The 18,313-nt window shown below is 35.5% G+C and overlaps 1 protein-coding gene across 5 annotated transcripts; it reads left to right on the forward strand.

Annotated features, from left to right (window-relative positions):
- The first annotated feature begins 23 nt into the window (after positions 1 to 23).
- LOC139138123 (uncharacterized) lies at positions 24 to 18,313 on the forward strand. Of its 5 annotated transcripts, none has more exons than XM_070706350.1 (4): positions 24 to 198; positions 12,575 to 12,838; positions 14,931 to 15,148; positions 17,006 to 18,313. In XM_070706350.1, exons 2-4 carry the CDS (start codon positions 12,703 to 12,705, stop codon positions 17,012 to 17,014), a joined length of 363 nt encoding a protein of 120 aa, XP_070562451.1. In that variant the 5' UTR covers positions 24 to 198; positions 12,575 to 12,702; the 3' UTR covers positions 17,015 to 18,313. The 5 variants fall into 5 exon arrangements, with proteins under 5 accessions (XP_070562451.1, XP_070562447.1, XP_070562448.1 ...); XM_070706346.1 differs by having other exon boundaries at positions 14,931 to 15,122; XM_070706347.1 differs by having other exon boundaries at positions 35 to 198; positions 12,578 to 12,838; positions 14,931 to 15,122.

An 18,313-nucleotide genomic window follows, 5' to 3' on the forward strand; every position in this document is an offset into this window, starting at 1 on the left:
TGCGCATGCTTCCTGACTTTCGACCTCTGAACTTTGAGTAAAGTGGGAATTTCAATCAGATGGACCGTATCAGATGGTTTGATGTACCCAAACAAATTGGCAGAACAAATTACTGCATTGTCTCCCGTCTATAACTCTTACAGGCATCTTCCACTAATCGAAATCAATCTAGCAATTGCAATTGACTTTTTGCTCATGGTAAGTATATTTTAAACGCTTACGTGACGTTGTGACCGTTACTTGAATGTGAAGTTTTGGTTTGAATCTCACACTGCACAATTTGTTTTGACACCATCCCTCCACCCACTGGCAAACACTCAAGCTATCATAGAGTTAGTAGGGAGGCCAACTGAAATTTTGAAATGTTCAATCTGCATTTTAATTAATGTAGTTTTTTAGATTTCAATGAGAGAAGCTAAACATTTTTTTAATTTTCGAAATTGGATGAACGGTTACAATTTTATAGCTTTTTAAAACATTCACTTTTACTCTTTCTGTAGAAAGACAATACATATAATAACAATGGGAACAATGGGACAAAAATGAAGGAGTTTTAGCTGAAATTTACAGTAAATTTGCTGTAACTTTGTTAATAAAACATCTTTTTGTACCAAATTTGGCATGGAGATAGATTTCAATGGCACACACAAATGTATCCTAAAATTACGCGATTACGATGGTGGCCATATTGGATTTATCCATGGCAACGGATGAACGACACTTAACGAGAAATGACAAAATGAAAATATTAAGCTCAAATGGCATAAGTGATTTATCAAATTGAAGGTCTTTTTGAGCTGATGACACTTTTGAATAGCTCTACTGCATTAAAACTACCTACAAAAAGTATTTTATCCAAATAAAGGCTTTCAAAACATCACCACTGGGCCATGTGGAGTTTTGACATTATTTGGTAAAGGCTTCTTCAATTTTATCAGTTTCTGAACAATTTGAAACTTAGAATTTAATTTAAGGATTATTGGTTAAAACTATGTTCCAAAATTATTGATCATCTTTAAAATTCAGGAGTAAATTGAATGAGAAGTCGATGTTTGGAGGTGCTAAAAATTGCATACTTGTCATGGTAAAGTTATCAGCAACTAAGATGGTCTCATCATACCACCTGTCAGACATGCAAATTTCCTTTGTTACAAACATTTAAAAAAATCAATACCCTTTCTTTTGCCAACACAGATGCAACTTATTCCCTTAGTTTCCTTGAAAATATTGTGTACGGCTGTCAAAAATCTATGTCAACAAATCACAAAATTGCTATCTCCTCTGCGCAAGAGGGATTATTCACCGTGAGAAATTAGAGAATTATGATTATCAAAACTATGGTCCCAGAATTTTGATATATGGACCGAGCTGTTCTGTGTACAGAAGAAATTTGCTCCAGTTCAATGAGTGATCTCCGTGTGTACGGATCATGGAGAATTGTGGGTAGCCTCACTTACTGTGAAGCGTGGTCAATATCTCCGTCAATAAATACGTGAGCTGTTCAAAATTTCTCATTTTTTCTAGCAAAAACTCAAAAGAAATAATGATAAACTGCGTACTAGAGGACGTTTCACTGAGAGTTGGTCGGGTTAGGTCTCGGAAAAATCGCTCTCAATTTTTTGTCTCAGATTTGGTCATATACACTGCCCTATGTTGGTGAAGAACCTTATATCGCGAGAAAGAGCGAGATCTGGGCTTTCAAATGAGTATTCGATGTAAGGGATGTTTTGATTGGCTCACCTTCAAAAATGCGTTCAAAATCAGTGATGTAAATATTAGGTGCTGCCATGTTTCAGATCGCCGTTCCCAGTACCGTTTCTACCTCAATTTGCAGTTTATTCAAAAAGTAAGTAGTTCATATAAAGAAATAAAAAACATATGAGAGAATAGCTGCATTTTTAATTTTTAGCTTCATGTATTTTTTCCACAATTTTCTTTCCCGTTATTGATGTTTTTCAATTTTGAACATGACTAAGTCACTGGTGATTGAGTGTCAATTCAGCATGTCCTGGGCGACCTGCTGGCCTCCCTAGAGTTAGTGAGTCAATGCTCTGCCATGCTTGATAGAACTTGTAAAATTATAAAAAGGTATTTTGTTTCGTAACGAGCTTAAAATGTGGCCCTGGTTTTACAACGAGTTACTTTACAGTGCGACGCAACGATTCGATCATGGGCGTACGGTACGGTACGAGTGGAGCAAAGCCCCTTTTTGTAAACACTCACGGAGTGGGGTGGGGCTGGAATCGCGATTAAAATCTTGACTCGGTTTAGATTTCCCCTTAATACTATCTTGAAAATTCATACTCCCCTCAAAAATCTCATGAAAATTCAAATCCCCAACTTTTCTCAAACCTCCCCCACACTAAAATTTTCAAATCCCCCCTTCCCCCACTATTATCAAGCCAAACATTTATAAGGCCAACAATTATACTTCACTAAAATTTTTACAGCTTTCTTTTACAGTGTTTTTGCTTATTGCGTCTACTTAAATATTTTGATTACACCCTATCATGTTGAAATATTCAATTGTCAGCTTGCCAACAAAGCCTGTGTAGGTGTACTGTGCTTTTCTTTCTTTCCTGTAGAGTCTGACGTGTTGGTCAGTTTGACAACTATGTGATATTATTGACAATCATGTACTTTCTATTGACTTACAAGAATAAGATTCAAATTCGATTTCAAAAGACACAAGATGATGGGTGTGATGTGGTGGAGAGGTTAAAAGTCGTAAAACACTACAGCTACAGAACCACAGCTATAGTTGACAGTGCTTAGCAACAAAATCCTTTTTGCAGTATTAAACCAATACATTTTATGTTTTATTTTATTAATAACGACTTCCACGGCCAAGGCCAATTATGGAAGGCTGTTGAAAAAATACAGACCGTAAAAAGTTCAAAGATTGAGACAAGACATACAAACTTTAACAAATACTGAGAAGATAAAGTTTAAAATATTTTTAAAATATTTTAAAAAAAAAAATTTTATTATGTGGCATTTTGTAAATGAAACAATGGCCTAAATATAGCTGCTGTGAACTCAAATGACCTACTCTAGTTTCCTGTAAACTAGAATGACCAACACCAGTGACTGAACTATAATGACCTACCCTTCCTACTGTGAACTAGAATGGCTTGGCCCATAGCTACTGTAAACTACTGGTAGTCTAGAATGACTTAGCCCAGCTACTGTGAACTACCAGATATGAACTGAAAATGCTCACGTGTTTCATTATATATTGCAGTTATGTGTAAATTTTAACCTTTGCCACATGTTTGCAACTTCATTGAAAGTATGATGATCAACATAATGAACAATAATCACCGCCGATTAGGTCATGAAGTATACAAACATGTAATTAGCTGAAATAAAAATATTAAAGTTCTTTTACTGCTGTCATTGTATCACCACTTTATATAGCAAGTGTAATTACCATTGGCCAAGTCCTTCAAGCCATATATGCCAAGCTGCGAAAGCTCATTAGACATGCAAATTATAATAATGTTTATTGCGCAACAACACACTTAAGAAGTGTGGTAAGGCAAAAATACATTTACAGTTCAACAATACAAGGATTAACAAACACTGGTTGTAGCTGCTGCTGGGGGAGAAAGTAAGGTACTTGAAATATACTTAACAAGGGGTAATTTATCTGACTGACTAAAGATGTAAATGAACTTCTCTTTCTGAAAGTCAACGAAACCAGGACTGCACATAGTTATTGAGGAAAATAACATCTCTCTGTAAGTGCTATATTTTGAACAGATCATTACATAATGGAATTCATCCTCTACTGAAGATTTACAATACTTACAAAATCTCTCATTTGCAGGGACTTTTGGGTTTGATCTCCGACCTAATTCAATTTGTAAGTTGTGATCAGAGATTCGAAGTTTTGTAAGCCACTTCCTATAAGTAAATTTCTTATATCCAATAAATAATTTCAAAGTGAAAAGAAGTTTTAAATTCTCTATATGTTCTGAGTTTATTTTTCCTGAACCCGGGTTTCGTGAATCATTATGCAAATTTCTGAGCCAAGTCTGATGATAACTCTTACATAAATTATCAACAACAACACTTACTGTGGAATTGATATTACATACGGAAGTCCATACATTACTTTCACTGTAAGAATTCAAAATGTTATACACAAAATCAGACCATTTTGAATTAAACCTCGATGATATGTATGCAGACTTAAGTAAAATGTCATCGGTCAAAACCAGTCTATGCCAGTACTTGAGCATGTGTTTTATAACTGTAAACCGAATTGGATATCTACCAAGCTCTCCAATAACACCAGCATTTGAGGCATGTTTAGAAACTCCTAGAATGAATTTATAGAAAGAGATACTGACATCATCAAGAAAATTAACTTTGTCATTAATTTCATGCCCCCATATTTCACAGCCATAAGTCATAATAGGTACAATTAATGTATCAAAAAGTGCTAATGCAACTTTTACAGAGAGTGAACTATTCTGAAATAGACCCTTACGAAGGCTAAAAAGTGCTTTCATTGCCTTCAATTTAAGATTACGAAAATTACCTTTGAATTTACCATTTGGAGTAATGACAAAACCAAGGTAACAGTATTCTTTCACTAAGTCAAGTGCTATTCCATTGTAAGTAAGGGTAACTCCTTTTACAAGATGATTACTTTTGTTAATACAATTACTTTTGTCTTCTTTATGTTAATAGATAATTTCCAATTACAGCAAAAATCACGCAGCTTATCAAGACATCTTTGCAAGCCAGCTCTAGTTTCTGACATCAACAGGAGATCATCAGCATACATCAGACAATTTATATGGAGTGAATTCAAATTAATAGGACAGTCCTCATCATCACCAAAAATGCAAGGAAGATCATTTACAAAAACATTAAATAAAGTTGGACTTAAATTACAACCTTGCTTGACACCTATTTTGGACTCAAAATCACCAGTAAGACAATTATTGCTTTTCACACAATATTGAACATTACTATACATTGACTTGATAATGTTATAAAAATTGCCATCAATTCCATATTTCTTCAATTTCCAAAGTAAACCTGTACGCCAAACTCTATCAAACGCCTTCTGAAAATCTACAAAACAACAGTAAAGATATCTCTGACTGGGATTACTGCTCGAATGACAGGATTTAGAATATACCTGCCTTTCGATAGCAGAACGTAACACAAAGAGATTGTCAGCAGTTCTCCTCTTTGATCTGAAACCAGACTGGAAAGGTGAAAGAGAGTTATTTTTGCTTAAGTAATCGATAAGCCTATTATTCAACACTGAAGTAAAAAGTTTTGCTAAACAACTATTGACAGATATCCCTCTATAGTTAGATGGATCACTTGTATCTCCAGATTTGAAAATTGGGACCAAAATTGCCCTTTTCCAAGCATTTGGAAATCTACCTGATCTGAGAATGGTATTAAAGAGTATGCAAAGTGGAGTAAGTAAACAAGAACCCCCATATTTTAACATTTCATTTAAAATTCCATCTGTACCTGGAGACTTCCCAGATTTTAGTTTACGTAAGGCTTTCAAGATTTCTGAATCATTAATAACAGAATTAAGAATAACATTTTCATTTTCTTCATTAGCTGCCTCCATATTATGCAAGTCTTTACAGATATGGCTAGAAAAATTGTCGTTTTCTTCCATAGAAAAGTCTCCCAATTGCTTAAAGTGAGCAAACCATTCGCTTGGAGAAATAGAGGAGTCAATTTTCATCTCACTTTTTGTACCTGAAATATCTTCCACAATTTCCAATATTGATCACTGTTCTCAGAATGAGCATTTTCTAATTTGGCAAGTTGATCACGTTTAAAAATAGCTTTTTTATATTTCAACAATTTTTTATAATTTTTCTTCAGTGTGAAACATCTCCCTCTAATAAACGGTCATTTGGATAGCGGCCTAGCAATTTACAGCAATCCTTAAAATCTTTACGAAGTGAAAAACATGATTTATCAAACCATGGCTGTGCTAATTATAAATTAGCTGACATGAAAATGTGAAATGACTTTTGATATTGTTTTAACCTGGCATAATCATCAATGTACATAGCATGTTTTGCCAACTTTGATCAAGTAAATCCCAGTATATATCCCTAATAAGCAAAGTTCATTAAATATATAAATTAAGAATTGGCTTAAGTAAAAATGCTTAATGATTTTCAATAATGTTGTATCATGGTATATATGTAGCAAGTTTTGTCAACTTTGGTCAAGTTGATTGAGATGTACATCTCTAATTAGGAAAGTTCATTAAATATGCAAATTAGGAATTGGCTGAAGAGAAAATGCTTAATGACTTTCAATAAAATTGTATTATAGTGTCTTTAATGTACATAGCAAGTTTCATCAATTTTGAGCAAGTCAATTCAGATAAATATCCCTAATTATGATAATTCATTTAATATGCAAATTAGGAATTGGCTGAAGTAAAAATGTTTAATGACTTTCAAAAATGTTGTATTATAGTAGCGTCAATACATGTAGCAAGTTTCATCAACTTTGGTCCAGTCAATTTAAATATATATCCCTAATTAGCAAAGTTCATAAATATGCAAATTAGGAATTGGCAGCAGTTAAAACGCTGAATGACTTTCAATAATGTTAACTCATAGTATCTTTAATATATATACAAAGTTTGGTCAATTTTGATAGAGTCAAATCAGACATATATCCCTAGTTAGGAAAGTTCATTAAATATGCAAATCAGGGTTTATCTTTTATGTCACCCCTTAATGGTTCCCACTGCTGATATATCTTGGTAAGATCAACATTTGTAGCAAATCTCATCAAATTGTGTTCAGTCGTTTTTAATGTATATCCGTTTTTTCTAAAATCATTAATTATGCAAATGAGCAAAAAGTATTCAAGCCACACCCACCAAAAACTAATCAGTTCTTGCCATTTGCTAACTAAATATATGTACCAGATTTGATTCTGATCTGATCAGCCGTTTTTGAGATATCGGACCAACAGACAGACAGACAGACAGACAGACAGACAGACATCGCTGCGACATATGCTCACGTGTGTAAACACGTGAGCAAAAAATGGCCTGACCTAGCTACTGCAAATTAGAATGACCTACCCTAGTGACTGTGAACTAGAATGACCTGACCTAGGAACTGTGAACAAGAATGACCTTCCGTAGCAACTCTGAAACGGAATGACCTTCCCTAGCAACTCTGAAACGGAATGACCTTCCCTAGCAAACTCTGAAATGGAATGACCTAACCAAGGAACTGTGAACTACAATGATCAGATATAGAGACTTTGAACTAGAATGACCTAACCTAGCTAGACCTACACTAGCTACTGTGAACTACAATGACCTACCCTAGCTACTGTGAACTAGAATGACCTACACTAGCTACTGTGAACTACAATGACGTACCCTAGCTACTATGAACTAGTAGAATGACCTACACTAGCTACTGTGAACTAGAATGACCCACATTAGCTACTGTGAACTAGAATGACCTACCCTAGCTTCTGTGAACTAGAATGACCTACCCTAGCTACTGTGACCTAGAATGACCTACCCTAGCTACTATTAACTAGAATGACATACCCTAGCTGATATGAATTCAAAGACATTTTTTTTAAATGATATGGAGTACCTTTTTTGTTTTTGATCTTTATCCTGTGTAAAGCTATTCAGCTGGGGTATGATATACCATTATTTGCTGCCAAATGTAGCATCAAATTTATCATGTCATTCTACTTTTCACACCTAAAAGATGTTTGGTCAAATGAGTAATTGTTGCGTTACAATTCACGACAGTAACAGATTGTTTGCCTCTGATAAAGGGGGGGGTAACAAGATTTATGTGAAGAAGACACTAAAGCATGTGGCTTTGACAGCAGTTGGCGGCTGAAGTTTGCAAATAAAATAAAACTGTTGATGCCTTCATAAATTTACTGTTTGCATGTGCTTTTAATGTTCTCTTGCGATGTTAAAATTTCTGTTGAAAGTTTATATGCACTAGTGTTTGTTTGCATGTGTTTGTTTGCATTGGTATTTGCTTGTTTGTAAAAGGTAGTTAAACTTATCTGTGTCGTCTGGCCATTCTCCTTACCGGTATAATATGGGCATAATTTTTTTTGCCCATGTGTATAATCATGTGATAATAGTTCCAGAAGCATATATCATATTTACACTACGTAAAACTGTAAACATTTTAGAGCCAATATTTGTAATTTGTAAACAAGGAAGATTTATAATACTTTAAATAGTGTGTGTCCACACAGACTAAGTAGAGTCTTTGTTTTGGTTTTTTATCTGGCTTAATGCACCCTCTCTTGTTAAAAATATGCATATAGTAAATTGCAAAATGGTGGTGGTTTTGAACAGTGTCATTGTGGCATGAATTTGCAATTTGTTTCGAGATAGTTTCTTGAAGAATCCACTTTGTCCTTTGTGTCTACAACTTCCTTGTATTCAGTAAAAAATGGGCTGACGAGCGGGAAATACAATACCGATACTTGTCAAAAGGCACAGGATAAAAACTGCAATAGTTAAAACAAATATAGTAAATTATAATATGCTTAGCTGGAATCCGGCAATCTGATTGGCTGGAGCCAGGGTTTATATTCTCAACAAGAAGACCTGCGCGCCGCGTAACATTTTTGAGCTCGCGCAAATTTCGAACGCCAACTTGAGAGCTCGACGCGCAATAATGTCGAACAAGTCTATGCTTCAGATTGATTTTTTATTGTTAAATTTTAGTCTAGTGCAGCTTGACGAACAAACAAACGAAGAGTTTCTGTAAGGAGCGGAGGCTATGTAACAACAACATGAGTTTTTAAAGTTTTTTGAGCGTTTTTTTAAGTAAAATTATTCAAGTTCGATGTCTAATCGCGATATCGATGCGTTGCGTAACCGTATTTTATGAATTCAACTGTGCACGCGCGCGCGTTCTGAAACGTTCTTTTTTAGAGTTTGTATGAGGCTGGGCGCTCCTGAACTCTCGTTCCAACTTCGGCCCTAAATAACGAAATTGCCCACTTGTTTTTAACTTTAGCATATTATAATGAGGTTATAAACGGTGTGCTCGGGTATTTGGTTGCGGATATAAGACCTCTGGGGTGAAAATTAGCATATTTGGGTGAAATAATCACCTCGCTTCACTCGGTGATTATTTCCCGCCAAATATGCTAATTTTCACCCCAGAGGTCTTATATCCGCAACCAAATACCCTCGTTTGCCGTTTATAACCTCTAAATACTGACCGACCAGTGGGGAATAAAACACTTGCAAATTGCTGAGACGAAAAAGACACAGACGTTTCTTGTGCAACCCTTCGTCAGTACTAAAACTCGCTAGAGAAACGTGGAAACACAAGAAAGAACCAGATATGAACTGTAAATGCTCACACGTGTTCATTATATATTGAAGTTATGTGTAAATTTGAACCTTTGCCACATGTTTGCAAATTATTATGATCAACATAATGAACAATAATCACCGCCGATTAATTCTAAAAGGTCATGAAGTATACAAATATGTAATTAGCTGAAATAAAAATATTAAAGTAATTTTACTGCTCTTATTGTATCACCACTTTATCTAGCAAGTGTAATTACCGTTGGCCAAGTCCTTCAAGCCATATATGCCGAGCTGTGAAAGCTCATTAGATATGCAAATTATAAATAAGCTGACATGAAAATGTGAAATGACTTTCGATATTGTTTTGATCTAGTACCTGGTATAATCATCAATGTACATAGCAATGTTTTGCCAACTTTGATCAAGTAAATCCCGGTATATATCCCTAATAAGCAAAGTTAATTAAATATGTAAATTAGGAAGTGGCTTTAGTAAAAATGCTTAGTGATTGTCAGTAATGTTGTATCATGGTATCTGCAATATGTGTAGCAAATTTTGTCAACTTTGGTCAAGTCAATTCAGACATATATCTCTAATTAGGAAAGTTCATTAAATATGCAAATTAGGAATTGGCTGAAGAGAAAATGCTTGATGACTTTCAATAATATTGAATTATAGAGTCTTTAATATACATAGTAAGTTTCATCAATTTTGATCAAGTCCATTAAGATAATATACCTAATTATGAAAATTCATTTAATATTAAAATTAGGTTTTGGCTGAAGTAAAATGTCTTTTGACTTTCAATAATGTTATATCACAGTATCTTTGATGTATATAGTAAGTTTCAACAACTACAATCAAGTTAATTCAGATTTATATCCCTAATTGGGAAAGTTCATTAAATATGCAAATTCGGAATTGGCTGAAGTAAAAATGTTTAATGACTTTCAAAATGTTGTATCATAGTGGCTTCAATACATGTAGCAAGTTTCATCAACTTTGGTCCAGTCATTTCAAATATATATTCCTAATTAACAAAGTTCATGAAATATGCAAATTAGGAATTGGCTGAAATTAAAACGCTTAAAGACTTTCAATAATGTTAAATCATAGTATCTTTAATATACATACCAAGTTTGGTTAATTTTGATCAAGTCAAATCAGACATATATCCCTAGTTAGGAAAGTTCATTAAATATGCAAATTAGCATTTATCTTTCATGTCACCCTTAATGGTTCCCACTGCTGATATATCTTGGTGTGATCAACATTTGTAGCAAATCTCATCAAATTTTGTGTAGTTGTTTTTAATATATATCCATTTTTTCTAAAATCATTAATTATGCAAATGAGCAAAAAGTATGCAAGCCAGACCCACCAAAAACTAATCAGTTCTTGCCATTTGCTAACTGAATATATGTACCAGATTTGATTCTGATCTGATAAGCCGTTTTTGAGAAAATGGACCAACAGACAGACACACAGACACACAGACGGACAGACAGACAGACAGACAGACAGACAGACAGACAGACATCGCTGCGACATATGCCCACGTGTGTAAACACGTGAGCAAAAAACAGCCAATCAAACATGAGAATGATCAAACGCGTTAAAATATGCATTCATTCCGGTTGGTTCCAGAGTGCCAAGTTTGAAAATTTTAACGTGCTTGTTTGTTCTCTTGTTTGATTAGCTGTTTTTCTTTCTTGTGTTTCCACGTTTCTCTAGCAAGTTTTAGTACTGACGAAGGGTTGCACCCAAAACGTCTGCATGTCTTTAGTCTCTGCGATTTGCAAGTGTTTTATTTCCCTCTGGTCGGCCAGTATTCTACTGTATTTGTTATAACTATTGCAGTTTTTATCCTCTGCCTTTTAACAAGTATTGTCCACTGGTCGGCCAATTTTTTACTGTATTCATTTTCACTTGCTGCAGTTTTATCCCTGTTTTGAGGTAGTTTGTAATTTTTATACTTCCTTGTATTGCATGTTTCATCAACTTGATTTTCCTCTGGCACTACTGGGCTGTCCGTTTGAGCTTCTTTTGCATAGCCTAAATTTCAATTATCATTTTTTACACGGTAAACATGGCCGTCCCTGCATGTTTGGTTCATCTGCATACTGAAATCAGTAATTTGACCTCTTCATCGGACTAATTGTTGGCCCGAGATGCATTAGTCTGTGTAGCCACCATAAAGAAAGCTAGTTGAGTGATATACATTATCAATACCTGCCACTGAGGGCATTCAGAACAATCTCTGAAAGTGGCTTGGTCTTTTCAGACAGCATGTTTAGAATAGAGTTACTATAATCCTTAACCAGCTCAGATCTGGCCGGCGACAAGGTCTAAATTAAACATTTCAGGAACACTAAGGATTATTACCATGTAATTTTTTGTGCCAGTATTTATCCTCAGACATTTCTGAAGTGTATCCTTGGATCCTTTTTGAACACGATAATAGAATAATTGATGTATTGAATTTGGATAATCTGCTCAGACAGAAATTGATGTGAGAATGGGTTACTTATCAGTCTGTCCTTTCAGACGTACTGTGTTTGTTGTGTTGGTGTTTTAGTTCTGAATAACATATTTGACCCCAATACACTGTCATTTAGAGCAGATATATATACAGTACCGTATTCAGTTGAGAGACATTGGACAGTGGCACCAGAATGACATTTGATATTAATGTGTAAATGATCTACCAGTAGCTGTACAGTACTGGCTGTCTGTTATCTCCCACAGAGATTTGTATCATATGCCACTGATAAATCAATCATAGCAAAGCAAATTTCATGTACCAGGGTAATATAACACTTCATGGCTGCTGTGACCTCAACAAGGTGAGAAGATGTTTCCATGTTGTGTACATGAGAGCATTTAAGCACCTGCAGTAATGAGTATTTGTCAAACATTTTGCTGGAAGTTGGAGTTGGAGGGAATTTTACCAGTGACATATCACATGAATACAATCAGCTTGTAAACATGTGATGTGCATACCTGCTACATATCACAAATGTTTCACTCACATATTGTACCATCCATATCAGTGTTTTTTCATTTTGCCCTTTCAGTACCCAGACCATGTTGTTGCATGGTTTATTTCCACAACTGCGTAGATTCTAACCTACTACCTGTGTTTTAATGAGCCAATTGTTATGGGTGAATGTTTTATTGCCTCTTAGAGGTCATGTTTATTCATGTGGTGTCATCAAAATCTATTCTCAGCAGATACCATGTGACTTGTTTGTATATATCTGAGTGGAGGTGTACTGTTAGACTCAACATATACTTGTTGTGCAAGCTTCAGATGTGACAAGGAGCTGTGTCTGGCTGTAACAGTGTCTGGATCCAAAATGGAAATGAAAGTTACATGTCCCCAATCTGGCTGTTGTGATGGCATCACAAACAATGCTATGAAGAGAAGACGCACAGATACTGATCCTGATATTGATTTCAGAGGGAACAGCAACTCATTTCAGCATTTTAGAGGTGTGTCTCTTCTGCTTCATTTCAAAGCCCAAAGCCTGGCTATTTATTTTTGTGCTGTGATTTTCCCATGAGGATGTTAAGTTGTTATGTTCCTGTGTACATGTACTGTTTGAAGTAAGGATCCATAAAGTAACTCCATAACACACTGATGCTGTGAATGACGGACAGCGCTGCATATTATTTGAACATTTAGTGTTAGAGTTACAGCTGGTGTGATACATGACGTATGTAGGGTATCTGCATTTCTGTGGATTGTACAAACTATCTTTTGCCAATTAGTGTCAACAACGAAGACCTGTCTCATCATGTTCCTTTGATAGCCAGACCCATGTGGAGGTGTATTTCATTATCAACAAAAAGATGACCTCATGCTAATGAATGCTTCTCTGTATGCTATCCTTCTTGGTTTTGAGAAAAGAATTTAATCTTGGTGAAAAAGAAAACAGAAAAAATACCATTGAAATGCCATCTATAGTTACTACACAACAACAATGTAAAGCTGATACAAAGAGTATTGTGAAATTCCTACTAGAAGATGTGTTTTATTTAGAGTAGCTTTACCCACATTCTGGCATCTTCAGATGAAAATCGTCATCCTGTTAGTCAAAATTACAACCAAAAACATTCTGCTGCCTTAATAATGGTTTAGTTTTGGTAGATTTCAGGTTGCATAAGCTGCCAAAATCTCACAGTTCCTCACAACTAACTATGGCACAAACATAGCACAGCCATAGTTGTTCAAATGCATGTGTTATCACGTTATGTGTTATGTGTACTACATGAAATAATATGCATCACTTACCATCAATGTAATTCATATCCGCATTACATAAGAAGGAAAGAGGCATAAAATATATGTATAGGATAAAGCCCGAGTACTAGGGCTCTTCTGGTATATAAAGTCCAACCCAACGATAAAATGTCGAGGCCGCAGGCCGAGACATTTTATCGTAGGGTTGGACTTTATATACCAGAGAGCCCTAGTACGAGGGTTTTATCCGACTTAAAAACTATCGCCCCTAACTGATATATTTTCGTTTTCAATGTGTTTACGTCAACCGTCCCCTTTGTCAATGTAACATGTTTAGGATATGAATTAAAACTTTTATTTGTGAAATAGCCTTCCAATGTAATGGAACATCCTATAAATGCCCTAGGGCACATTATATAAATGCCCTAGGGCACAGCAGATTTTGTGTTGCAGCTGGTTTCCGCTGTGTTACCAAATTTGAATACTAAAACATACCAGATGTCTACAGAATATGACATGTTCACTTTTGATTGGACAGTACTTTGCTATGGCGCTGTCATTCGTTTCTGGAATTTGGTGACCAAGGCTTTATGAGTAAATAAAACACCCTGAATTGAGCACTCTGATTGGTCAATCAATAGTAGATAGTTTTTAAATCACAGATTGAATATTATAAGGTTATTCCCAAAATACCGGGATTTATGTCCGAGTACATCGTGCAGCGGAGGTATTGTCCGAGACGCATAGCGTCGAGGACAATACTGAAGCGTACAATGTACGAGGACATAAATCCCGGTATTTTGGGAATAACCTTACTATTATACACCTTTTTAGTCCAACTTTACAAGAAAAAGTTGAAATTGAGGCGTCTTTTGGATGCCCGTCGCGCACTGTACTGAGCGATCGCAAGCAGACTGGGAACGCGTTGAGTGCGTCCGCTAAGCGCCTAGAACGAAATTTCAACCCGCGCTGCGTAGTGCACGTGGTAGAAATTGTACGTCAGCAGCAAAATTTCACTCAAATTCACTGGTTTTGGATTTAATTTGTGAAGTACTGAATGCTAAGAAGTATATATTCTTGGAAAAAAATGTAAAATATTCTCTTCTTTTTCCCCATTTTGAAGTAAAGGTGAGTTGACGTCAAAGGTCAAATAGCGTCCAATAACACCTAAAGTTATTGTACTCCGCATCAAAGTTATTGGACTCCACATCTCCTGATACTGAAACTTACTGTATGACAAAACTTCATAGGTTACAGAAGTAGGTGTATAATAATGGAATTTATTATTAGGTCTTCAATTTAATTTCAGCCCATTCATTTTTCTTCATACTTTGATCTTAGGAAGAAAATTTATCCCCCTTAGAGGGGGCTCCACCATCTTTCAGTCAGAAGATATCAAGGGAGAGGAGACTTTGTTTCTTCCTTTCAGAGAAGACATCTTATTAAACATGGATTCAGTGGATCAAATTAGTTTCAGTAGTGGAACTTACTTCATTGGAAGTGATGCAGGGACCTATCTTAAATCTGCATCAGGTGAGCCAATGACATCAAGTGTGCTTGTAAGTGTAGATTGCATAACTTGGCAAAATTAAACTATCTTGATTGCTGGGAGTACGGTAATGCTTGTGATTGCTTAGAGTAATGTTTGTGAACCCTGGAATGGCCAGTGAACAGTCATGGAATTAATGCGTATATTAATGAGTTGTAGCACTGAAGCACAGAAACCACATTCAAGACAGTCAACTGTTACAGAGCTCTGTGATAGCAGACATTACTGCTAAACAGTAGCAGTGCTTTGTTAGGGCACACATCACTATCAAATTGTGCCACTGTTCTGTGAGGGCGTACATCACTACCAGATTGTGCCAGTGCTCTGTGAGGACGTACATCACTACCAAATTGTGCCAGTGCTCTGTGAGGGTGTACATCACTATCAAATTGTGCCGCTGTTCTGTGAGGGTGTACATCACTACCAAATTGTGCCACTGTTCTGTGAGGGTGTACATCACTACCAAATTGTGCCAGTGCTCTGTGAGGGTGTACATCACTACCAAATTGTGCCAGTGCTCTGTGAGGGCGTACATCACTACCACACTGTGCCAGTTTTCTGCAAGGTGTACATCACTACTGAAGTGGCAATAAAATAGCTTACATCCACTATCTTATCACTCTGTGTAAGCAAAGACTACTCACATAGTCTTTGCTTTGACCAAAATCATTTCCTGAGAAGTGCCAACTCAACTCAACTCATTTGGAGATTAAGCATTTGCTCATGTTGCACCACAGCTGTGGAATGCAAATTCCAATTGAGAAAAGGCATTGAGCTTGAGCATGGCTGATCAATGTTTCAATGACACTAAGGCCACATTCAGTCTAATGATCTGTTAGTAGTGACCAGCTTAAAGCTGCTTGAAGTTGGTGTTGGTAAAGTGGTTGCCGCCATAGTTGATGAAGTGACTGGCTGTCATGAGGCTACAAGGACCAACACATTCAGGCAATTGAATAATATTTTCATTACAATTTGATAGACAACCAGTATTCTTGGTTATTTGGATATGCAAATTTATGGTACTGTCAAATTCAATTTCATCGCACAAAGCAATATAAGAGAGGAAAAATTTACTGACAAAAACAATGGCAAGATTCGTAGAAGAGTACCAGTAATACATTTTACTTCATGGCTGTTACAGAAATGGATGACTGCAGCAATCAGCAATTTTTGAGACCATTTTCTAAGAAAAGATAAAAGCTGACAATTTTACACAATTTCAGCTAAATCTAAAAGCCTATATTGATAAATAAAGATAACAAAATGTTCACTGATGCATGTAAGGTGACTTGAAACAGAACATGAGACGTGGTGCTGGCATATTTTCTCAAACTTATGGCAGGAAAAAAGGTACTTCTAGATATTGGTTTCTTTAGAAAAGTTAATCATGTTTGAAGGGCCTTACAAGAATAACAGAAACAGTGCACCAGATTTTCTTCTTCAGTTCAAGGTCAATGTACTGAGAAGCCATTCAGATTAAGGCATGTAATAATTTCATATACACCCTCAGATCAAATGTATCTTCAGGCAGCTTGTACTGGTACCCCCAGGCCTTGCTTAACAACTTGGTGTTGCTAGCTCTTACCAGGCCATGTTTTGCTGTTGTATTTTGACAAGATCTCTCAGCTATTTAATGTTAAGAATGAGGACTTTTGTCATTGGTATGGGTCATGATTTGACAATAAAAAATTCCTTGCACTAACTTGACTTTCAAGGAAAGCTGCTGCAAATATTACATAATTTCAGGGTTTGATTGTTTAAACCAGACAATATCATGATCCATGCATATTCATAAAACGTCTCCAAACAGATTAAATGTACTGACTCTTGCAATCAACTTTGTTTTTGTTATTTTTTCGCCTGACAGGTCACCTGATCAATTTATGGCGATATGACATTCAACAGAGAAGACTCTACATAGCAAGATCTTTTCTGTTCACTCATTTACAAAACTTTATTGAAGTGAAAGCGGTGTTAGAAAGTATTTAGTGAACTATCACTTTGCTGCTGCAAATAGTGGTGTGAATCATGTTATTGTGTGTGAAGAACATGGCAAACAGTGGACATTAGAGACTGTATAGCTGAGTACAAAGTCAAATCCTCACACTAAAATCTACTCAGCAGAAGGAAAGCTTTTACAGTTCTTTTCTTCTCTACCACTTTAAGGGGTTCATTTTAAAGCTCTTGGTGTAAGAACAATTTTCACTGTCTCAGTTTTTTGAAAATTGAAAATTTTATTTTTCTCCATAAAATTATCACAGGGATGGCGGCCATTTTGAATTGCAAATATCGCATATGTGTGTTCTCATATTCTTTCTGCCTGTGTTTGCTTGAGTATACCAAAGCAACTATCAGGATACTAGATTTTGGAATACATTCATGTATTCTGGTGTTTATTATAAAATGTTCAAGGCCACCTACTGTGCCTATATTTTGTTAACTTAGGGGATTTGTTTTCCTTATGAGCAAGTAAAGATATTCTGTATGGGAGAAGAGATATACAAATAGAAAATCACAATAAAGTAGTGAATATTTGTTGTAATAGTAAGCTATATTTGTTACTCAAGCAGTATATGTGAAATTTTATTTTTTCAAGTAAATTTATAGATTTTGAGCTTAAATTTACATTTGAATTGAAAAGGTATTATCAAGCTCTATCAGTATTATTGTAATAAAATCTCTGCTGATGGAGAGAAATATTTTAGAATACAACTTACAAACCTTCAACTTTCGCTTTTATTCAGTTGTACTTCGGGTTTGCAGAAGCATCAAGTTTTTGTATTTATGTACATTGACATTGAAGTGAAAAAGTACATTCTGCTTTGACTCAAGAATCACAGTGAAATTGATTCACAAAGGGCACTCTTAAGAATCTGTATCTGAAAATGACTAGTTAGCTGATAAAAATGAATACACAGAGGCAACACACAAAAACACACACACATTGAAAAAACACAGGTTATATGGACATACAGAGACTCATCAATCACAGTGAAATTCAAACATTCAGAATACATTGAATGCTGCAGGTGATTTTGAATGAATAATACCAGTTTACAAAGGTAAACATGGTGGTCAGTTAACTGCGAATCTCTCGAGTAAATAGTCTGAAGCAGAGAAATTTTTGTAAGAAATACTTTGCATAAATAAAGTCTATTCTTACCCATTTATTAAA

Source organism: Ptychodera flava, chromosome 8 (assembly GCF_041260155.1).
Source record: "Ptychodera flava strain L36383 chromosome 8, AS_Pfla_20210202, whole genome shotgun sequence".
NCBI lineage: Eukaryota > Metazoa > Hemichordata > Enteropneusta > Ptychoderidae > Ptychodera > Ptychodera flava.